The 19941-nt window shown below is 35.4% G+C and overlaps 1 protein-coding gene across 1 annotated transcript in view; it reads left to right on the top strand.

Annotated features, from left to right (window-relative positions):
* The first annotated feature begins 357 nt into the window (after positions 1–357).
* The window catches only part of LOC104896149 (valencene synthase), a 28871-nt gene continuing 9287 nt past the window's right edge, over positions 358–19941 (top strand). Inside the window, exons 1-2 of the mRNA XM_057396000.1 lie at positions 358–684; positions 999–1269. Of these exons, the coding sequence (XP_057251983.1) occupies positions 589–684; positions 999–1269 (367 nt within the window). The 5' untranslated portion in view covers positions 358–588. The remainder of the gene's footprint in view (positions 685–998; positions 1270–19941) is intronic.

Genomic DNA, 19941 nt, shown 5'->3' with positions numbered 1-19941 from the left:
CCTTGATCCGGATCAATTAAAGTGGAACATTAATCATCATAGAGTGTTAAATAGGGAAACACGATTATATGTGTATACAAGTCCCATCTAGAATGGAAAACCATAAATCATACTAAAAAAACTAAAAACGTGGGGCCTATAAGTTCTTTTACGACAGGTTACTAGTGGACCGAGACAATTAAGGGAAGATAACAACAAAACTTGATATTATTCTTAAATGGACCGAGACAATTAAGGGAAGATAACATCAAAACTTGATATTATTCTTAAATAAAAGAAACTTGGGATTAATGAATATAATAGATGATTAGATGCCGCCCAACTTGATATTATTTTTGACAAAACTTTTCCAATAAATTAAATCCTATTTGCATTTATCAAGTGATTTTCAAAAGGCACAAAGCAATTTGATTGAGCATGAATTGTCGTATATAGGAAGAATCCAGCGGCCTTTGTGAAAAAAGTAATAAAAAGCTTTTTAAATGACTTACCATGACCTTCATCTTATATAAGCTGTAAGCATATGCAAAATTATTTATTCTCTCAGTCCATAGCCAACTCAAGAAACTAGCTCATCAGACGAAGAAAATGTCTACCTCGGCTAACCTCACTGCACATCCTGTTGCATACTTCCATCCATCCCATTGGGGTAACTACTTTCAAAATACATCTCCCCGTGATGAGGTACGTCCGTTATTCAAGAGCTTCATCTGTAAAGTAATCCTTAAAGACTCAATCCAACAATATTTGCTGCTAGTCTATTATGTTGTCGGAAATTAAAGATGGTCGTCTTGTTCATATTAAAAAGTCATGTAGATGTGCTAATCACATGATCTTTTTTATACGATAGGAAACATGCATGGGGTTACAGGAAACACCTTAAAAATTGCATGACAATTGTTTTGCTTTTAATCTTGTTTTTATAGCTTTCTTTTGCGTGTGTTTTTGGGTGTAGATCTGTTTCTAACTTATCCAAAATAACAAAATTGATGATTTAGGCAACCCAACTTCAAATGGAGCAAGAACTAGAGCAGCTAAAAGAGGAAGTGAAGAAGGAGCTAGTTGCAACTTCTAGCAAACCACTAAAGCAACTCATTTTTATTGATGCAATCGAACGTCTTGGGGTGGCATATCATTATGAGGAGGAAATTGAAGAAGCCTTACAGCAAATCTATGAGAGCTTCCATGATCAATGTGATAAAGATGATCTTTACCATGTTTCCACCCGCTTTCGTCTCCTTAGGCAACATGGTTTCCGTATGCCTTGTGGTAAGTTAGACATTTTGGATCCTTTTTTTCCTAACTTGTTTTTTCTTATCTAAGACTAAATTTGAACTTTTTTACTTATTTGAACTAATATGCATATATTAGACCTTATTTGAACTTATATGAAATTATTGTTATTATAACACAACTTATTTGTGAGTGTCTCAAATATTATTTTCGATTCTTTTGACCTGAATCGAAATAGTCTCATTTTATTAAACTTTATTAATCCTTATCTAAATTTTTTTTTATAAGAATTCAAAATAAGGTGAAAAAAAAAAACTCTTCAAATGTCATAACTAAGTGGTATTCTATTATTAGAGCTTTGGTATGTTTGGGGTTCCCCTATGTCTCTATGTTGTAGTTTAGTAAACTAAAGTCTGTGTTAGTTTACGATATTTAATGTTCAAGTGTCTTATATATATATTGATTTCCTATACATATCCAATTATCCATGATGTAATCAAGTTGTGCATGGTGTAGGTTATTATGAGTTAAATTATTCAATGATAGGAAACGTCTTTCCAAAACTATTCGTTAACATGGTATCAAGGCAAGGTATGATCTTGGATGAAGAACAGAAATCTCGAAAATAACACAAACTTTTATATAAGGTTAACCATACCATTTGAACAAATGGTGTGACTAGTTAATTAAAAGGCTCAAACAAGAAATCCAAGCTAAATAAAAAGGTCAAAGTTAAATTACGGGTTATTTTTTGTAATAGGGATTACATTTATCAAGTCAAGGGGATCTTTTTTCTAATGTTAAGGTGTTACTTTTAGTAAAAATAGGATTACTTTTTTGAATACTAAAGGGTTACTTTTACTGAAAGTAGGGATTATTTTTTGTAATACTAAGGGGTTACTTTTAATGAAGGTAGAAGTTGCTATGTATATTATAAGGGGTTATTTTTTGTAATTATAAGGGATTATTTTACTGAAATTAGGGGCTACTTTTTCTAAAATTCGGAGTTATCTTAGATTTATGCAAGGGATTATATGTTGTGCAAGAGTTACTTTTTTATTCATAACGCGGTTACTTAATATATTACATAGGAATTAATATAGATTTTGTACCACGGTCCACGGGTTACTGTACACTTTATACAGGGGTTACTTTGTTATATACTGGGAATTACTTTATACTAATATAAGAGCGATAGTAAAGCTTTTTTTGTTTATTTAAATAAATATTGTATGAGAAAAGATGATTTTAGGAGAGAGATCGAGTGGAGAATAATTGCTGAAAGAGCATTAATTGTAACATTTTGGTTGAATAAACAAAGGAAAAAACAAAATTCAAGAAGCAAATAAATGATGGGACACGGTTTTTCTAGACAAATTACGAAAAAATGTGGAAATAAATATGGAAATGGGAACTATATTTTGAGACACCCAAAATGGAAATGGGAACTATATTTTGGGATGGAGGGAGTATTTTATACAAAGGATTATTTTTACATTTATTATAGAATTATATTACGCTTATGCAGGGGTTACTTTTACATTTATTATAGGGTTCTTTTACACTTATGCAGAGCTTGTTCTTGTTGTCTCTTGTTGCGTTTTCGGGCAACTCCAACACCTTCATTGAATAATCCAAACAAATGGTAAAGATGAGAAAATCGAGAGGAATCTCACTAGATTAGTTACTAAAAAAGACGAATATAAGGAGAATTAACGTTAAACCACAAGCCTTTGAAAATTGAAGTACAAAATATATATACCTCAATAAAATCACAAATTGTTGTTGTAGAATGTAGGTTTAAAAATAGAACAATTTTGAGGCGCCGCCAAAAACTAGAATATCCAGAAATGCTCAGTCAAAACTGAAATCAAGGTATAAATAAACTCAATCAATTAATAATTCAGAAATAAAAAAATCAAAAACATGAATTTGTGAAAAAAGATTAAGAAAGAAGAAAAGATGACATGGGATGAGGGTTTGGAAGGGGAAGCCATGGAAGCAAAGGAGAGAGAGTGGCGAGGAGAGAGAAAAGAAGTGGAAACCAGACCGTTAGAGAAAGAGGAGAAGATGAATTGGGGTGGAGAAAGAAGAGCTATAGTAAAACGCGTGGTCGTACGGTTTGGTTTATGTGTGGCATGTTTGAAAAAAAAAAAGGACTGCTATAATATTGTTCATATGTTAATGGGATTGAGTTTTAAACTTACTGGCGGGATTTTCCCCTTAAAGTTAGAGAATTTATTTTCTCGATGCTTTGTTTTGTTGGTCAATTTGTTGCCGGTGTTCTATTGAATGTTTAGGTGTTGAAATTGTTTGATACTCCCTCCGTTTTAACATATAAGTCACGCACAATGTGAACTTTGACCGTTAATTGCTCTTAATATATGTTGATAGAAAATTTTAAAAATTGATATTATGATAGTATTTTTTAAATACGAATCAAATGGTATAAGTTTTATAATTTTAAGTTACTTCCTCCATTTTCTTTTAGATGTTACATTTTTTAAATTACGGACTCCTAGGTAATTTTTGGAGAGGAAAAAGATAGAGACAATGAAAATCAAAAGGGTCACATGTGAACATGTGATAGGAGAGAGATATAGAGAAGTTATTACCCAAAATAAAAGTGTAACATCAAATTAAAAACTTTCCAAAATAGAAAGTGTAACATCTAAAAAAAACGGAGGGAGTATTATATTATGAGAGATATTTATGATCAAAATAAATTTTTGTAAAGTGTGAATGTCTTATATTTTGAAACGGATTGAGTATGTTATTGGTTTCCGAGGCGTTCTATTGGAATTAGATCTGCTCGTGGTGTTCAGGTGTAAATTAGTGAATAGTGATTCCAGTATGTTAAAGTATTGCATTTTGAAGTCGCTGCTCTTTCCAGAGGCTGCTCTACAATAGCGTCATTTTGTTTGAGGTTGGCTCTACAATAGGGTCATTTTGTTCGATTTCCTTGGAACTCGTTGCTTTTGTTGGGTTTTCCATCAACTCGTGAGTTATTGTTTGGTTTTCAAGGCCTGCATCTTGGGAACTCGTTGCTTTTGTTGTGTTTTCTATCAATTTAATTTCTAAGATTGGTAACTGCCATTGATTTAATATTTGCTATATTTTCTAGTAATATAAGCCCGAGCAATGTACGGGTACGATTAATATTATTATATTCATACATTATTAGGTACTTTCTCTGTCTTATAATATGATGCTCATTTTTCATTTTTCACGGAAGTTAAGAAAAATAGAATGAGTAGTAGGATTTCTAAAAATATACATTTAAATGAAGTGCTTTTTTGATACTTTTGTATTGAAATTAGGTTTTTATTTCCTTTTTTCATTTAAACAAAATCAAAAGATGATAAAGGTTCCCTGAAATTGTGTAAATCAATAAATGGAGTCACATGCTTTGAGAGAAAAGCAGTGGTATTTCGGAAAGTTTAAGTAGAAAGTGAGGATAACTTGATCCAAACAAATTAATGGGATGGAGAGAATTTGATACTAAATATGATAAGTTAAATATTTCCTTAATTATTTTATTACATATTATTTCTTTTTCATAATAAATAAGAATCAATACTAAATTTGTAATTAGTATTTAAATAACTATATACTTCCTACATTTTTTTATTATTTCAATATGTCCCTTATTTGAAAGTTTAATATTAATTATAACATTACTAAAATGATTATGATTTCTCTCTATCTCTCTCCTTATCACACGAGTCCCTTATTTCATCACTCTCTATCTCTCACCTGCTTAAAAAATGTGCAACCCCTACATATTGCAATTAATATAGAACGGAGAAAGTATTATACTTAATTTTATGTAATTGATACTCCATCCGTTTTTGAAAGTTATTCCTACTTTGATCAATTTACTCTCACAAAAAGATTACAAAAGGAACAATAAAAGAAGAGGTATAGAGTATTATATAGTGGAATTCTGAAAATCATGATTGTTATAGTTATATAATCATATTTCTAACTAATGATAAGTTTCTATATTGCTCAATTCAATTTTAATGAGATCGTGTATTTTCTACTTCAAAGTTTTCGTAAGAATTTTGTTGGTATTTTATTAAGTAAGGCAAATGTTTTTGAAAGACATTTTTTGTTTGATTTTATAAGTTGCACCATGCTCAAATGCATAATCACAAATAGTACGCTAATTAAGTATTATAGTTGTTTAACCAATCTCATTAGCTACATCCCTAGAAATCAATCCCAGAACTGAACACATATTCTAGGTTTTCTTACTCCCTTGAAAGACAGGAACTCTCTCTCTAACCCTCGTTGGAGACCCCTACCACCTGGTGTCTCTCCGCCGCGGCGGTGCGCTCCTCTGCCGATGGCCGAGGAGATTGCAGACGTTGTTTCTAAATTACGTATTGATGAAGAAGAGGAACAAGTGTTGGATCTGGACTTATTACACCCTAATATTGAAAACCCCGTATCTCTGCTTCTCGTGGGACGGTTACTCACTGAACGATCTTTCAATGTCGAGGCTTTCAAACGAACCATTACCACTGTCTGGGCGTCGAGTCATGGGCTGGTGATTAGGGTTTTGAAACCAAACCTTTTTGCCTTTCAATTCTTCCATTGGAGAGACATGAAGAAGGTCCTTGATGGCAGGCTCTGGTGTTTTGACAACACGCTGATTTTGCTTAAAGAAGTTGAAGGAGATGAGCAACCCGACCAGGTATCTTTAATTTACTCCCCCTTCTGGATTCGATTGAAAAATCTCCCATTTAATATGCGATCTGATGAAGTTGTGCGTGCCCTAATTGGTAACTTGGGTGATATTATTGATATAGAAGATGATGTTCTGGGGTTTGGCCGATACAGACGTGTTAAAGTCATGCTTGACAGTACAAAACCTTTGCGTCGTTATCGGAAAATTAGGGATAGAAAGGGGAATGATTTACAAGTAGACTTTGCCTATGAACGACTCCCTTTTTTCTGTTTAGCTTGTGGAGTAATGGGGCACTCTGAGAAAGATTGTCAGTTTGTGCATGAAGAAGATAGCTGTGAAAAATTGGGGTGGTCTCTGGGTCTTAAGGCCACTCCCAGGAAGGGGAGATCGAAGGAGATAGAGGAGGAGTTGAAGTTTAAAAATTGTAAGAAGGTTCTTTTTGACGACTCTGTGAAATGTAAGAATGAGCTGTTGACTACTACAAAACAGCCTTTATCCAATTCAGGCACAACTCCCACTGTGTCCTGTGTTCAAGAGTCCCCCAAGGCAGGAGTTAATGCAGAAGGTGAGGTGTCATTAGTAAAGCCCCCCTCTGTCATAACTTCCCATGATAGTGTTCTTTCTTCCCAACCTGTGGTCCCCTTGTCGGGTGACATGTTGACAGGGGCCACTGATGGGCCCGTTCCATTTGTTTTTTCGGCAAGTAAGACAAAAAAGGTCAATAAAGTGGGAGTGTGGAAAAGGTTGGCTCGTGGGCCTATGGAGGACAAAGGAGAGGCCCAATTTATGGACCTGGACAATTTGGATTTGTTACTTAAACGTTCCATTGAAGTTAATGTGGAGGATGGTGACTGTGATGATGCTGGGAAGCGACTAAAGCTAAGCTCGTCAGATGATCCTGCCCCCAATGTGCTGGCGGAGGTTGGTTCTGACCAACCCCGCCCCTCATCATGAATCTCTTGTGCTGGAACTGTCGAGGGATGGGCAACCCTTGGTCAGTTCGTCAACTCCGTAGATGGAGTAACTTTTATGCCCCCGACATAGTATTTTTGTCGGAGACTATGATTAGTAAAAATGCTGTTGAATCTTTGAAGAGTCGTTTGGGGTTTCAGAATGCCTTTGGTGTAGCTAGTAGAGGTCGGGCCGGCGGTTTGTGTTTATATTGGAAGGAGGATGTCCAGTTTTCACTTGTGTCCTTCTCTCAACATCACATTTGTGGGGATATTGTGGATGGTTAAAAAATGGCGTTTCGTGGGTCTTTATGGATGGGCGAATGAAGAAGAGAAGCATCACACTTGGTCTCTCATGCGGCATTTATGTACTGATTCTACCCTTCCCATTCTTTTTGGAGGCGATTTCAATGAGATCTTAAGCTATGACGAGAAGGAAGGGGGTGTTGATAGAGTTCGTCGGGAGATGTTTCATTTTCGAAATACCATGGATGATTGCTCTCTTCGGGATTTGGGGTATAGTGGTTCGTGGTATACTTGGGAGCGTGGAGTTTCAGCTGCAACGTGTATTCGTGAGAGACTTGATCGGTTTGTGAGTACCCAGTCATGGATGGAGCTTTACCCAAACTCTATGGTTGAGCATTCCATCCGATATAAATCGGACCATACAGCTATTTTTCTTGGGCCTAACCGCCACTCTAAACCTACGAGAAAAAACAGACGCTTCTTCTTTGAAACGAGTTGGCTTCTTGACGAATCCTGCGAAGCTACGGTCCAAGAAGCGTGGGCTAACACTACTGGTGAGGTTCTGGTGAACCGGTTGGAGTCTATGGCCCAGACCCTAAAAAGCTGGAGCAATGTGAAGGTGGGTAACATAGGGAAGCAAATAACCCAAACTGAAAAAGCGCTCGGTCAGGCCCAGCAGCAACCTATTTCCGAGAACTCTTGTGCGGCCCAGATCAGTCTTGAGAAGAAGTTGGAAGAGCTGAACGCCCAACATGAAGCTCATTGGTATCTTAGGTCCCGTGTTGCGGAGGTCCGTGATGGTGATAAAAACACAAAATATTTTCATCACAAGGCCTCTCAAAGGAGGAAGAGGAATCTTGTTCAGGGGTTATTTGATGACCAGGGGGTCTGGTTTGATGACGAAGAGGTATTGAGAATGTTTTTACTTCTTACTTCACTTCGATCTTCACGTCTACTTCTCCCACTGAGGCCCACATTGATTCGGTTTTGCGGTGCATTGACCCCGTGGTTAGTGATGATTGTAATCGTGAGCTCCTCCGTCCTGTTACTAAGGATGAGATTCATGCCGCGCTTCAGCAGATGCAACCTTGCAAAGCCCCTGGTCCCGACGGTATGCACGCTATTTTCTATTAGCGTTTTTGGCATATTATTGGTGATGATGTTGCTAGTTTTATTAGTAGTATCTTGCATGGTACCATCTCTCCTGGTTGTGTGAACCATACTAATGTTGCATTGATCCCAAAAATTAAATCCCCTTTAAAAGCTGCTGATTTCCGGCCCATTGCTCTTTGCAACGTTTTGTATAAGTTGGTGTCAAAAGTCATTGTGATTAGATTGAAAGATTTTCTCCCGAGTCTTGTCACTGAAAATCAGAGTGCATTTGTCCCTGGTCGGCTTATTACAGACAATGCTCTCATTGCCATGGAGGTTTTTCATTCTATGAAGTACAGGAATAGGAGTCGGAAAGGTACTGTTGCTATGAAACTTGACATGAGTAAGGCCTATGATCGAGTAGAATGGGGTTTTCTGAGGAAGCTGCTTCTCACTATGGGGTTTGATGGGCGCTGGGTGAATCTTATCATGAGTTGTGTGTCGACGGTGTCTTATTCCTTCATTATTAATGGAGGTGTATGTGGGTCTGTTACCCCAGCTCGGGGGCTGCGACAGGGTGATCCGTTTTCCCCCTATCTTTTTATTCTTATTGCTGATGTTTTTTCTCGACTAATTCAGAAGCAAGTTCAGGATAATCAGATTCATGGTGCCAAAGCCAGCCGCAACGGTCCAATTATTTCTCACCTTTTCTTTGCAGATGACAGTTTACTCTTCTCCAGAGCCTCTCGTCAGGAATGCACTATCATTGTTGATATCCTCAACCATTATGAACTAGCATCCGGGCAGAAAATTAACTATGACAAGTCAGAGGTTTCTTTTAGTCGAGGAGTCAGCATCGAACAAAGGGAAGAGCTGAAGAATATTTTGAACATGAGGCAGGTGGATAGGCACGAAAAATACCTTGGTATCCCTTCTATCTCTGGTCGATCGAAGAAAGCTGTTTTCGATTCGTTGATGGATAGAATTTGGAAGAAACTCCAGGGTCGGAAGGAAAAACTTTTATCTCGAGCAGGGAAAGAAGTACTACTGAAGTCTGTCATCCAGGCCATTCCTACTTATCTGATGGGTGTGTATAAGCTCCCTATTTCCGTCATCCAAAAAATTCACTCTGCTATGGCTCGTTTTTGGTGGGGCTCGTCTAATACGCAGCGGAAAATTCACTGGAAAAGTTGGGAGTCTCTGTGCACTCTGAAATGTTTAGGTGGTATGGGGTTCAAGGATCTTAGGGTTTTCAATGACGCTCTCCTTGGGCGTCAAGCTTGGAGATTGGTTCGAGAACCGAATTCTTTGTTTGCTCGAGCTATGAAAGCTAAATACTATTCAAAATGTGATTTTTTGGATGCCCCTCTTGGATGTTCAAGTAGTTATTCCTGGAGTAGTATTTGGAGTTCGAAAGCTCTTCTTAAGGAGAGTGTGGTGTGGCGGGTTGGTAATGGCACGTGCATTAAAATCTGGGATGATCCTTGGGTTGTGGATGAGAGTGGTCGGTATATCGCTAGTGAGAGAAATGATGCTTACAATACCGTTAATGAGTTAATTGATTTCGATAGTATGGAATGGCGAGTGGAGGTACTTGAAACTTTGTTTGTGGAGAGAGATGTCCGATGCATCCTTAGCACCCCTCTCAGTTTGCTTCCCATGAAAGATGAGTTAACTTGGGCTTTTACAAAGAACGGTTGCTATTCGGTAAAAACCGCATACATGCTTGGAAAGGGTGGAAACCTTGATAATTTCCACCAAGCTTGGGTGTTCATTTGGAGTATGGAAGTGAGTCCCAAAGTTCGCCACTTTCTATGGCGTCTTTGTACTATGACCCTCCCCGTTCGTGCTTTGTTAAGGCATCGTCACATGATTGAGGATGATTCTTGTCCTTTGGGGTGTGGAGCTGCTGAAACCCCAGGTCATGCTATATATGGATGCCCTCATGTTCGAGACATTTGGACCGATAGTGGATGTGCTGGTATTTGGCAGGATGAGGAGGATAATACTTTCCTTGATATTATTTTGTGCTGGCGTGATATGGATCCTAAGCTGGTCTCGAAGGGCGCCTATCTCGCATGGATAGTGTGGAGTGCGCGCAATGACTGGGTGTTTAATCAAAAGAGCACCCCCACAATATATTGATCCAACGAGCTCATCACCTTACGGAGGAATTCAGCTCCTATGCCGCGAAGATTTACAGTATTCGTGCTGCTGTACCTGCTGCCAGCCCGAAAACTTGGGTGGCCCCACCTCTGGGAGTTATAAAGTTGAACGTGGATGCCTCGCTTGCTGTGGAGGGCTGGGTGGGGTTGAGCACTATTGCTCGCACTTCCTCGGGTGGTGTATTATTTGCAGCTACGCGCCGAGTTCGCGCCCACTGGACAGCTGCCATTGCGGAGGCAAAAGCAATTGATATGGCTCTGCGACTGGGAAAAAGGTTTGGGCTCCAAGATATTGTGGTGGAATCAGATTGCCAAGATGTGATTCATCGTCTTTCTCAGCATGCTATTTTCCTAGCGGATCTCGATGTTGTTCTCTCTAATATTCTAGCTTCTTGTGTGTGTTTTAACTCCGTTGTATGGTCACAGTTAAGCGTGATGGGAACTTTGTTGCCCACCATTTAGCTAGGATTAACCCTTTTGGCATTGAACAGATTTGGGAGAACCACTATCCCCCGGAAGTGGCTCCTTATGTTTTAATGGACGTTTTGTCCCTTAATCTATAATAGCATGCTTTTCCCCTCAAAAAAAAAAAGTATTATAGTTGTTTTGCTATGCGTCGATGATAAAGAATATATATTATTAAGTTAATTATTCATCTAAATTAATATATTTTCAGAAGATATAAAATTATTGTTAATTAGTCTAACTTTGAAACATATTTCGAGCACTCTCCAATGATATAAAAATTACAGTATTGCAAATTATGTAGCAAAAGTTGTATTCAAATTTACATAGTATGATAATATAGATTATTTACTTAGAACGAAACTCTATTTTTCGTTATCAAAACTCTTTAAGTAGGGTGTTCAATAGAGACGTACTAACTGGAATGGTGTACTGAAATCTGGAAATTCTATGGACCAGTACCGAACAAGAAAAATTCCAGTACGGTCTGATTTTGGATCCATTTGACCTGAATTTGTATTTCTAAAAATCAATAATTTTTTTTGAGATTTAGACATATTTATATATTAAACACATTAAAATTTAATAATTCCAACAATAATAATCATAAAGACAATAAAGAGTAGGTTTTAGCTTTCTAACTTTCTGATTTTTAAACTTCTTTTAACCTTTAAACATTTTTTTATTAAAAAAATACATAAACCCCGTTATATCTATGTGGACCAAAATTTTCTGTTTGGATCGGACATGACCGAATCCCAGAATCTTGGTTTTCTTTGGACCGAGGATCAGAACAAAATCTTCGGTCCGCTCCACTGTAGTCAGGTACAAAGTCGGTTCGACCCTAGTCTTTGCACAACCCTATCCTTATGTATCTATATATCTATCTATCTCGATTTCTATTTTAAAAAAGTTAAAGTAATGACATGGCATGCTTAGGTGACATTTAATATGTTTCTCGAAATCTTGAGTAGCTCTCTATACTCTCGAAAAGTTTCTCTTTTATATATAAACTAGATTTTGAATCTCGTGTGATATCAATGCACGATTTTTTTTTAATGTGCTAGAAATATATTTGATCATGACATAGTTGTGTGCGTGATAATAGATAAGATAAATTATAGATTTATTGTGAGACATATTTTATAGTAATATAATTATATTCTTAACTAATGATTATTTAAATGCAAATCTCTAATTCTATTCAACTATGATGAGATTGTGTATTTGTTTGTAGCTAGTATGTGGTAAAAGTTATAATACTCAATAGTATTATTAATTTTTAGAAAATATATTTAAAATCAAAATCTAATTTCTCTTCATAATTCTAATAATCCTATATTCTTATCATAATTCATGAGGAGCAAGTATAAGCTGGAAGAGATTCCAAATTAAATTGAATAAGGGTATGCCGACCAGCTTTAGAGAGAAATTCATATTCCAAATTAGATTGAATAAGAATACGACTATAATCACTTTTTGTAGGATAATAGGAGTTGAAGAAAACTCCTAAATAACTACCAAGATAAGCCTTGGGAGTCAAATTGAAAAAGCTAGCAATTAAGATACAATTTTCTAGCATTTGGGATTTTCTTTGAAAGGACGAAGCTGATTCGTGAAAGTTAACTAGTTAACCTGACATGAGGTAGAATTCATCAAGGAAATTTTTGAGATTGTTGCAAGTTATAGATGTAGCTTTACAGATTACAAGATTATCATCTGCAAACATTGAACAAAGGATTTGGGAACCCTTAGGACAAATCTTTAAACCCAACCTTGATTTCCCTAGTAACTAACTTTTGTATGAGAACATTCATACAAATGATAAAAAGATACAGAGAAAGAGGATCTCCTTGACAGAGATCTCTTGAAGGCTTGAACTAGTCTGTGGTGCTATCATTTACTTTTAGCGAGTAAGCAACTATATTAATTAACACATTATTATACCCATTGAATCCATTTGGACGGAAAGCCCAGTTTCATTAATGTTTGCCATATTATATACCATTCAATACGATCATAAGCTTTTTCCATATAATGTTTATTTTACTAGTGGACTTTTGGGAGAAGTTGAGAATCTCCTGAACAATTAGTCGGTTATCATGAATTGATCTGTCAGGGGTACGGTGAAAGCGTTTTGCAACAGGAGAATATTTGATTTGAGAACAGAACATAATCTTTGAACGCTTAGCTTAGATAGGACTTTATAAATTGTATTAATTAAGCTTAAGTCACAAAGAACATGCCTAACACCATGATTATATGCCATGGTGAAAGAACCTATGAATAGCAAGACAAATTTGGGGGCCGAAAATAGGCCAATAAGCTTGATCTTTTTTTTTTCTCCAAATCCATCTGTAAATGATGGTATGAGGTTAGTTGCATCTTGATCGGTGACAAAAGGGTTGATGAAGGAGAGATCAAACTCCCGACCCGAATTGGAAGTAGAAGTAAATCTTACTTTGAAAGAGTCAGTGAGAATATAACTAATGCAAGAGGGCTTATCAATCCATTGTTTTAGATTATTCTTTGGGCAAAAGATGGTAGTATTGACAATTCATTTTATCATTTTATTATGAAAAAATCGCGAATTACAATCTCCTTGAATAAGCCATTGTTTGCGACTAAACTTGCCCCAATTAGACTTGCCCCAATTAGACTTGCCAAAGATAATTGATTATTCTCTTTGCTTAAGGAGACGATTAATTCATTATACCAGGAAAAGGTTAAAAGGTAGAACCCATAATCTCTGTTCTAAAGCAACAATTTTCTCACTATTTTCATACATTGTACTTATAGTTTGTTTTATATGTATCTAAAATAAAGAATAAAATAATATGTTATTATTCATCTAAATAAATGTATTTTTATAAGTTGTAAAAATATAATGTAAATGGAACTTATTTTGAGGCATATATCGAGATTTCTCTAATGGCATAAAAAATAGCCAAAATTGTCAACAACTATCTAATAAATATCACTTTTCACAAACAACTACCTAATATAAAACTTTTTTAATTCAACTACCTAATATAGCTATTCCGTTAATATAACACTACCAAAACCATTAATTTTTGAATTTTCCGTCAACTTTTCGAAAATCCCCAATTACATGAACACTAATTTCAATCATTTCAAGAAACCCCATTTTGATGAACCATTTCATCAATTTTTTCACAAATTCCAATTTATAAACCCAGATTTCATTAATTCCCCAAAACCCCAATTTATAAATCCAGATTTCATTAATTTCTACTTAAGGAAAATTAACGAGATCCCTAATTACTTAACAAATAAGGGCTTAGAAATTGGGGTTTTTGGAAAATTAATGAAATATGGGTTTATAAATTGGAATTTGGGGAAAAATTGATGAAATTAAGATTTATTAAAATGGGGTTTGAAATGGTTAAAGTTAGGGTTCATGTAATTGGGGATTTTCGAAAAGTTAACGGAAAATTCAACAGTTAACGGTTTTGGTAGTGTTATGTTGACAGAATAGCTGTATTAGGTAGTTGAATTAAAAAAGTTTTATATTAGGTAGTTGTTTATGAAAAGTGATATATATTAGGTAGTTGTTAACAATTTTAGCTAAAAAATATAATATTTTGAATTATATAGCAAAAGTTATATTCAGTTTACATTGTATAATAATTTAGGTTGTTTATTCGAAATCAAACTCTAATCTTCACTTATCTAAAACTCCTTGCATGTATTTATATCTATCCAAAACTCTATTTTTTTTTGTAAAACTAAAAATAATGATATGAGATGCTTAGGTGGCGTTCTCTATATAAGACTAGTATTTGGGACCCGGACAAATGCCCATTTTATTCGTGGGGGAAGATGTGGACTTTTCATATTTTCATATAACCTTATTTGAACGTATTATTGTTCGACATACAACATCAAATGTTATAGTATAATAACTTTGAATATTCTAATTCTAACCTGAATAGATTTTGTAGAAAAGCCCTAATTCTGATTGCATTTCTAATTCTAATAGCAGTTTATTACTTTAATAATCTAGCGTAGTCAATATATCTTTTTATACATTACTCTAATACAAAATTCTAAATATAGTATAAATGGATCTTATATTAGTTTAGTTTTTGAACACTTTCCAATGGTACAAAAATTATAATTTTTCTATATATGAAAAGTTATAATCGATTTCCTATTTTTAAGTTTTTCATTGTTGACCGGACTCTATTTCTTCTTATCCTATACTATATACATTTATCTTTATTACTTTGTAACTATATTTTTTTTTAAAAAAGGACATGTCAGTTAATAATCGTGACAAATAGCGTCCAATGAGGACGTCAAATATCGCCACCTCGTGAGCTGACTTTTGGACTCTACTTTATATATTATTTATATGATATGATTGGTCTTTAAAAATCAAACTCTATTTTTTTATCACCAAAAATATAATAAAAATATAATTTTATCATATAGAACTTTATTTTTCTTGTAATTTTGGTTCAATTAAGAAAGACTAAGATTATGAAACATAATATGTTTTCATAAGCTGTAAAATTATACTGTACACGGATCTTATTTTGAAGCAATTTTTTGAGCACTTTTCAATGGTACAAATTTTATAATCTTCTGAATTATGTAGCAAAAGTTATATACAAGTTATATAATACAATAGTTAAGGTTGTTTATTCAAAATCAAACTCTAATTTTCCCTTATCCAAAGCTCCTTATACGTATTTTAGTCTATGTAGAAATCTATTTTTTGAAAGATAAAAATATAAATTGATGACATGGCAATCCTGCATGGCATGCTCTATGCTCCAAAAATCTTGAGAAGCTCCATATGCGCTCGAAAAGTTTTTCTGCGTTATAAATCTATCCTTGGGAAGTAGTCATGATCTTATGTCAATGGCTGTTGTTGGTAGTTTTGATGCTTCGAGTGGAGGTACGACTCTGTTTAGTTTCATTAGCACTTTTTCCACTATTGGTAATTCTCTAGTTAGTCGCTTTAGCAGTGTTCAGATGTTTTAGTGGAAGTGTGACTCTAATCTTAGGTTTCATTGATGGCTCTTGCGTTGTTGGTAGTTCTATGGTTAGTCACATTGGTGTAGTTATGGTAGTTTAGACGATAGTGTACGTTTAACATGATCTTGCTCGTGATCCATTTTCTTATTTTATTAATTTCTCGAGTTATTGGTGCTTGTAAAATGATCGCGAATTTTGTTTGTCCTTGTTTAAACTTGATGTGCTCTTGTTCGAGTGAGCATGGTTGAGGATCTTCGGATCCTCATTTTAACTTTCAATTATATCATTTCTTTTACAAGTAAGTAACTATATTGCTCCAAGAAAACCAACCAACACAACCTAAGTCCTCTAAGTAGGAGAATAGGAAATTAACAGGCCACAGGAGACCTAAGAAAACCACTTATACAACTTACAGGCTATCTTTCCAAATACAATCGCTATTGCTCCACTTTGTGGACTTACAAATTGAATTCTATGCTTTACAGTGTATTTTATCTCTTTAATTATGAACACTACTGTATTCACCTTTAGCTGCCAAAAAGCTTCATTCCTAGCCTTCCAAACTTGGTACATAGCAGCAGTAATCACAACAAACAACACCGACTTCCTCATTTTTTGACCTTGAATCGCTCCTTCTAACCCAACTAATCTACTTAGCCAAAGTCCTGTTACTGAATATGAGACCAAGCCATTCAAGTAAAGGAGTAACAAGCTGCTTACTAAACACACAAACAAAGACTAGATGATTATGTGTTTCAGTAGGATTCGCAAAAAGACAACAAAGTTTGTCTGAACAAATATTGTACTGAAATAATTCGTCTTTAGTGCTCAATCTAGATTTAATTTTGAACCAAGCTATAAATTTGTGCTTTGAAATATTCATCCTGTTACAAATACCTGTTGTCCAATGAATAACAAGCCTGTCATCAGTCGGCATTTATGAACATTATTGATTGAATATTCGTTGGTTCTTCTTCATCGGGCTATGCCAGCTCTATCTTATTTCGAGTTTGCATAGGTACTTGATCATCCAGCTTGCACCTGGTGGGGCTTGAAAATCCCACCAATTTCATACCTGAACATACACATCATGAAACCCACTTAACCCATAATTCATCTTTTTTTGCATATTATGTGCCACATCAGTTTCACTACTGCTGCTTTATTCCACGTCTTGATGTTCCTAAATCCTAATCCCCCTTCGTTCTTGTGCATGCAAACTTCAGCCCATCTAACATGACCAACCTTATAAGCAATAACTTGTCCACTCCAAAAAAATGCCTACACATATTGCTAATTTTCTCCATGACTGCACTAGGAATGATGAATACTTGAGCCCAAAAACTGTGTACACTAATAGTTAATGAGTTGAGTTCTACTAGCAAATGATAAGTGCCGAGTACTCCAACTTGTAATTCTACTGGTCATCTTATCTGCAAGCACTTCACAGTCAGCAACTTTAACTTTCTTGGAGCTAATAGGAACTCCAACATACCTAAGAGCGTCTTCTTTTAAAACCCGTAAAAATTACCCAATCCTTGTTATCTCATCATCATACATAGTTGTATAGTATAAAGCAAAAATTACTTGTATTTGCTTGTAACCTAGTATTTGCTGTAAACAACTTAAGACCTTGTAATAGCAAGTAAGCTGACCTGGCTTCCCCTTTACAGAACAAGAGCAGATTATGTGTAGAGAATAATGAGTGATCTTCAGCTTGAACACCCTATGAAGAACTTAAAATCCTGTAACTCTCCAATGTAAGCTGGGTACTTGGTTAAGTAATCCATACACAACATAAACAACAGAGGGGACATATCATCCCCTTATCTGAGCCCTCTTCTAGTAGCAAAAAACCCTTATGGGTAAGCAATGTAAACCTTGGACTTGAGGTGCATTCCATGATACACCTGATGAAATGGTTTGGGAAATTCAGAGATGTTAATATACCTTGCACAAAACTCCATTTAACCGAGTCTTATAATTTTCTAAGGTGTACTTTCATAAGAAGACCTATAACTTGATTGTTGTTCTTTCCAAATCTCTTAATTGGATCATGACAAAGAAAAATATTTCTAATAATGCTTCTGCCATTTATGAAAGCTCCTTGATTATGGGAAACCACTTGTGGGAGAATCTTACCAAGGTTGGAGCAATTGAGTTTAGTGATTGTCTTATAAATCACTGAACAATATATAATGGGACTGAAATCTCCAATTGAAGCAGGGCACTTGACTTTAGAAATCAAAGTAATTACAGTCATATTGAGCTCTTTTGAAAGTCTTCCACTTCTGTAAAAATATTTAATAGCATCCACCACATCTTGTCCAACTATATTCCATCTCTTTTTAAAAAAAAACAATTAGAATACCCATCCAAGGTGACGTATCATCAGGCATGGAAAAGAGAGCATGCTTTATATCATCAGCACTGAATCTTAGTTCCAACTTCTGCTACTGTTCAGATTTCAAAATACACCCCTTATTTATTACTGCAAGCTCCACATTGTTCACTGCACCATCAGTATTACCAAGAAGAGCTTGATAAAACTCTAAAAAAGCATCAACTACCTTAGTAGAGTTGTTAGCCGATTTCCCATCTTCCTTCTTAATTGTATTCATTCTATTCTGCACTCTTTTGAGTTTAGTACTTTGATGAAATACCTTTGTATTATCATCTCCCTTATTTATCCACCTCACTTTAGCTTTTTGACTTAGGATTTGAGAACGATTCCCATGAGCAACCTTGTAAGCTTCTTTTGCTACTTTTTCCTAAGCTCTCAAATTAAGATCACCAGGGATATTATGAATAGCTTGTTGATATTATATCGTATGACTATAAGTATGAGCCTGCTATGCATAGATATTGCCAAACTACATTGCATTTAGCACCTTTAGGTCCTTCTTTAGAAGCTTCGACTTACTAATGACCTGAAAAAATTTTGTACTAGGAATTTGTTGTTGCCATACTTGCTCAACCATTCCTTGATACTAGGGGTGTTCATGGGGGGTTAACCGTACCGAAATAAAATTTCGGGACGGTAACCGGAAGTATCGGTTCGCCATATTTGCGAACCGTAACCGTAACCGTTCAAACCGGTAACCGCATAAACGGTTAATCGGTTTTTCGGTACGGTTTTCCAGTTAACCATTAACCTAAATAATATACCATTAATACCAAAATTATCTATAAAAGACAATTATCGTTAAAAAAATTCCACACCATAAAATATTACAGATACAATGAAATACATATTTCAAAGTTTTAAGAAAAAACAAGCACAAAGACATTAAACTATTACATGTTGAGCACACTGCCATTCTGCCACACACTTCACAGTGAGAACTCAGGGATGCTGGATGGCGTGGATGCTGCTAGTGCAGTAGTGCTTACTGCATACTGCTTACTTGCTTAGAGGCTTAGCTAAGGAGTCTTCATTATTTTGGAGCACACTGCCAGCTTACTGCTTAATGAAATACATAGTCCTCTACTCCTCTTAGGCTCTAATTCTTAGCCTTAGGCAATTACCAGTGACAAGAAGTGAAGTCACAGACTACATGTCTACACTTTATAATTATGTCTTTGATTAAAAAAATTAATTAATATAATTATTATAAATAAATTAATATATAATATAATAAATAAATTTATCCGGTTTTTCAGTTAACCGTTTTATAAAAAATCATAACCGTAACCGTATCGTTTAATCGTGATTTTTACCGGTTCGGTAACCGAACCATTCAATCCCAAATTTCCTGGTTCGGTAACCGCCCATTTTAACCAGTTTTCCGGGTTTTCGGTACGGGATTTCGGTTTCGATTTTTTGTGAATACCCCTACTTGATACCCCTCTGTCTGACACCATATGTTAAAAAACTTGAATGGTTTTTTCTTAGCTTCATTCACAAAAGATCTAAGAATTAGAGGATAGTGATCAAATTCTCCTTCAGAGAGTATTGTTACTTTAGTGAGTGGCCAATTGTTCACCCATTCTTCATCGCCCAACACTCTATCTAATTTTCAAAACCCTTTGTCTCCACCTTCTTGTTTGTTGTTCCAGGTATAGTCTTGTCCACTATTCTGCACCT

The sequence above is a fragment of the Beta vulgaris genome, chromosome 6 (genome assembly GCF_026745355.1).
Source record: "Beta vulgaris subsp. vulgaris cultivar EL10 chromosome 6, EL10.2, whole genome shotgun sequence".
Lineage (NCBI taxonomy): Eukaryota > Viridiplantae > Streptophyta > Magnoliopsida > Caryophyllales > Amaranthaceae > Beta > Beta vulgaris.
The sequence above is the reverse complement of the archived record's forward strand: the minus strand, read 5'-3'. Positions and strand labels throughout refer to the sequence as shown.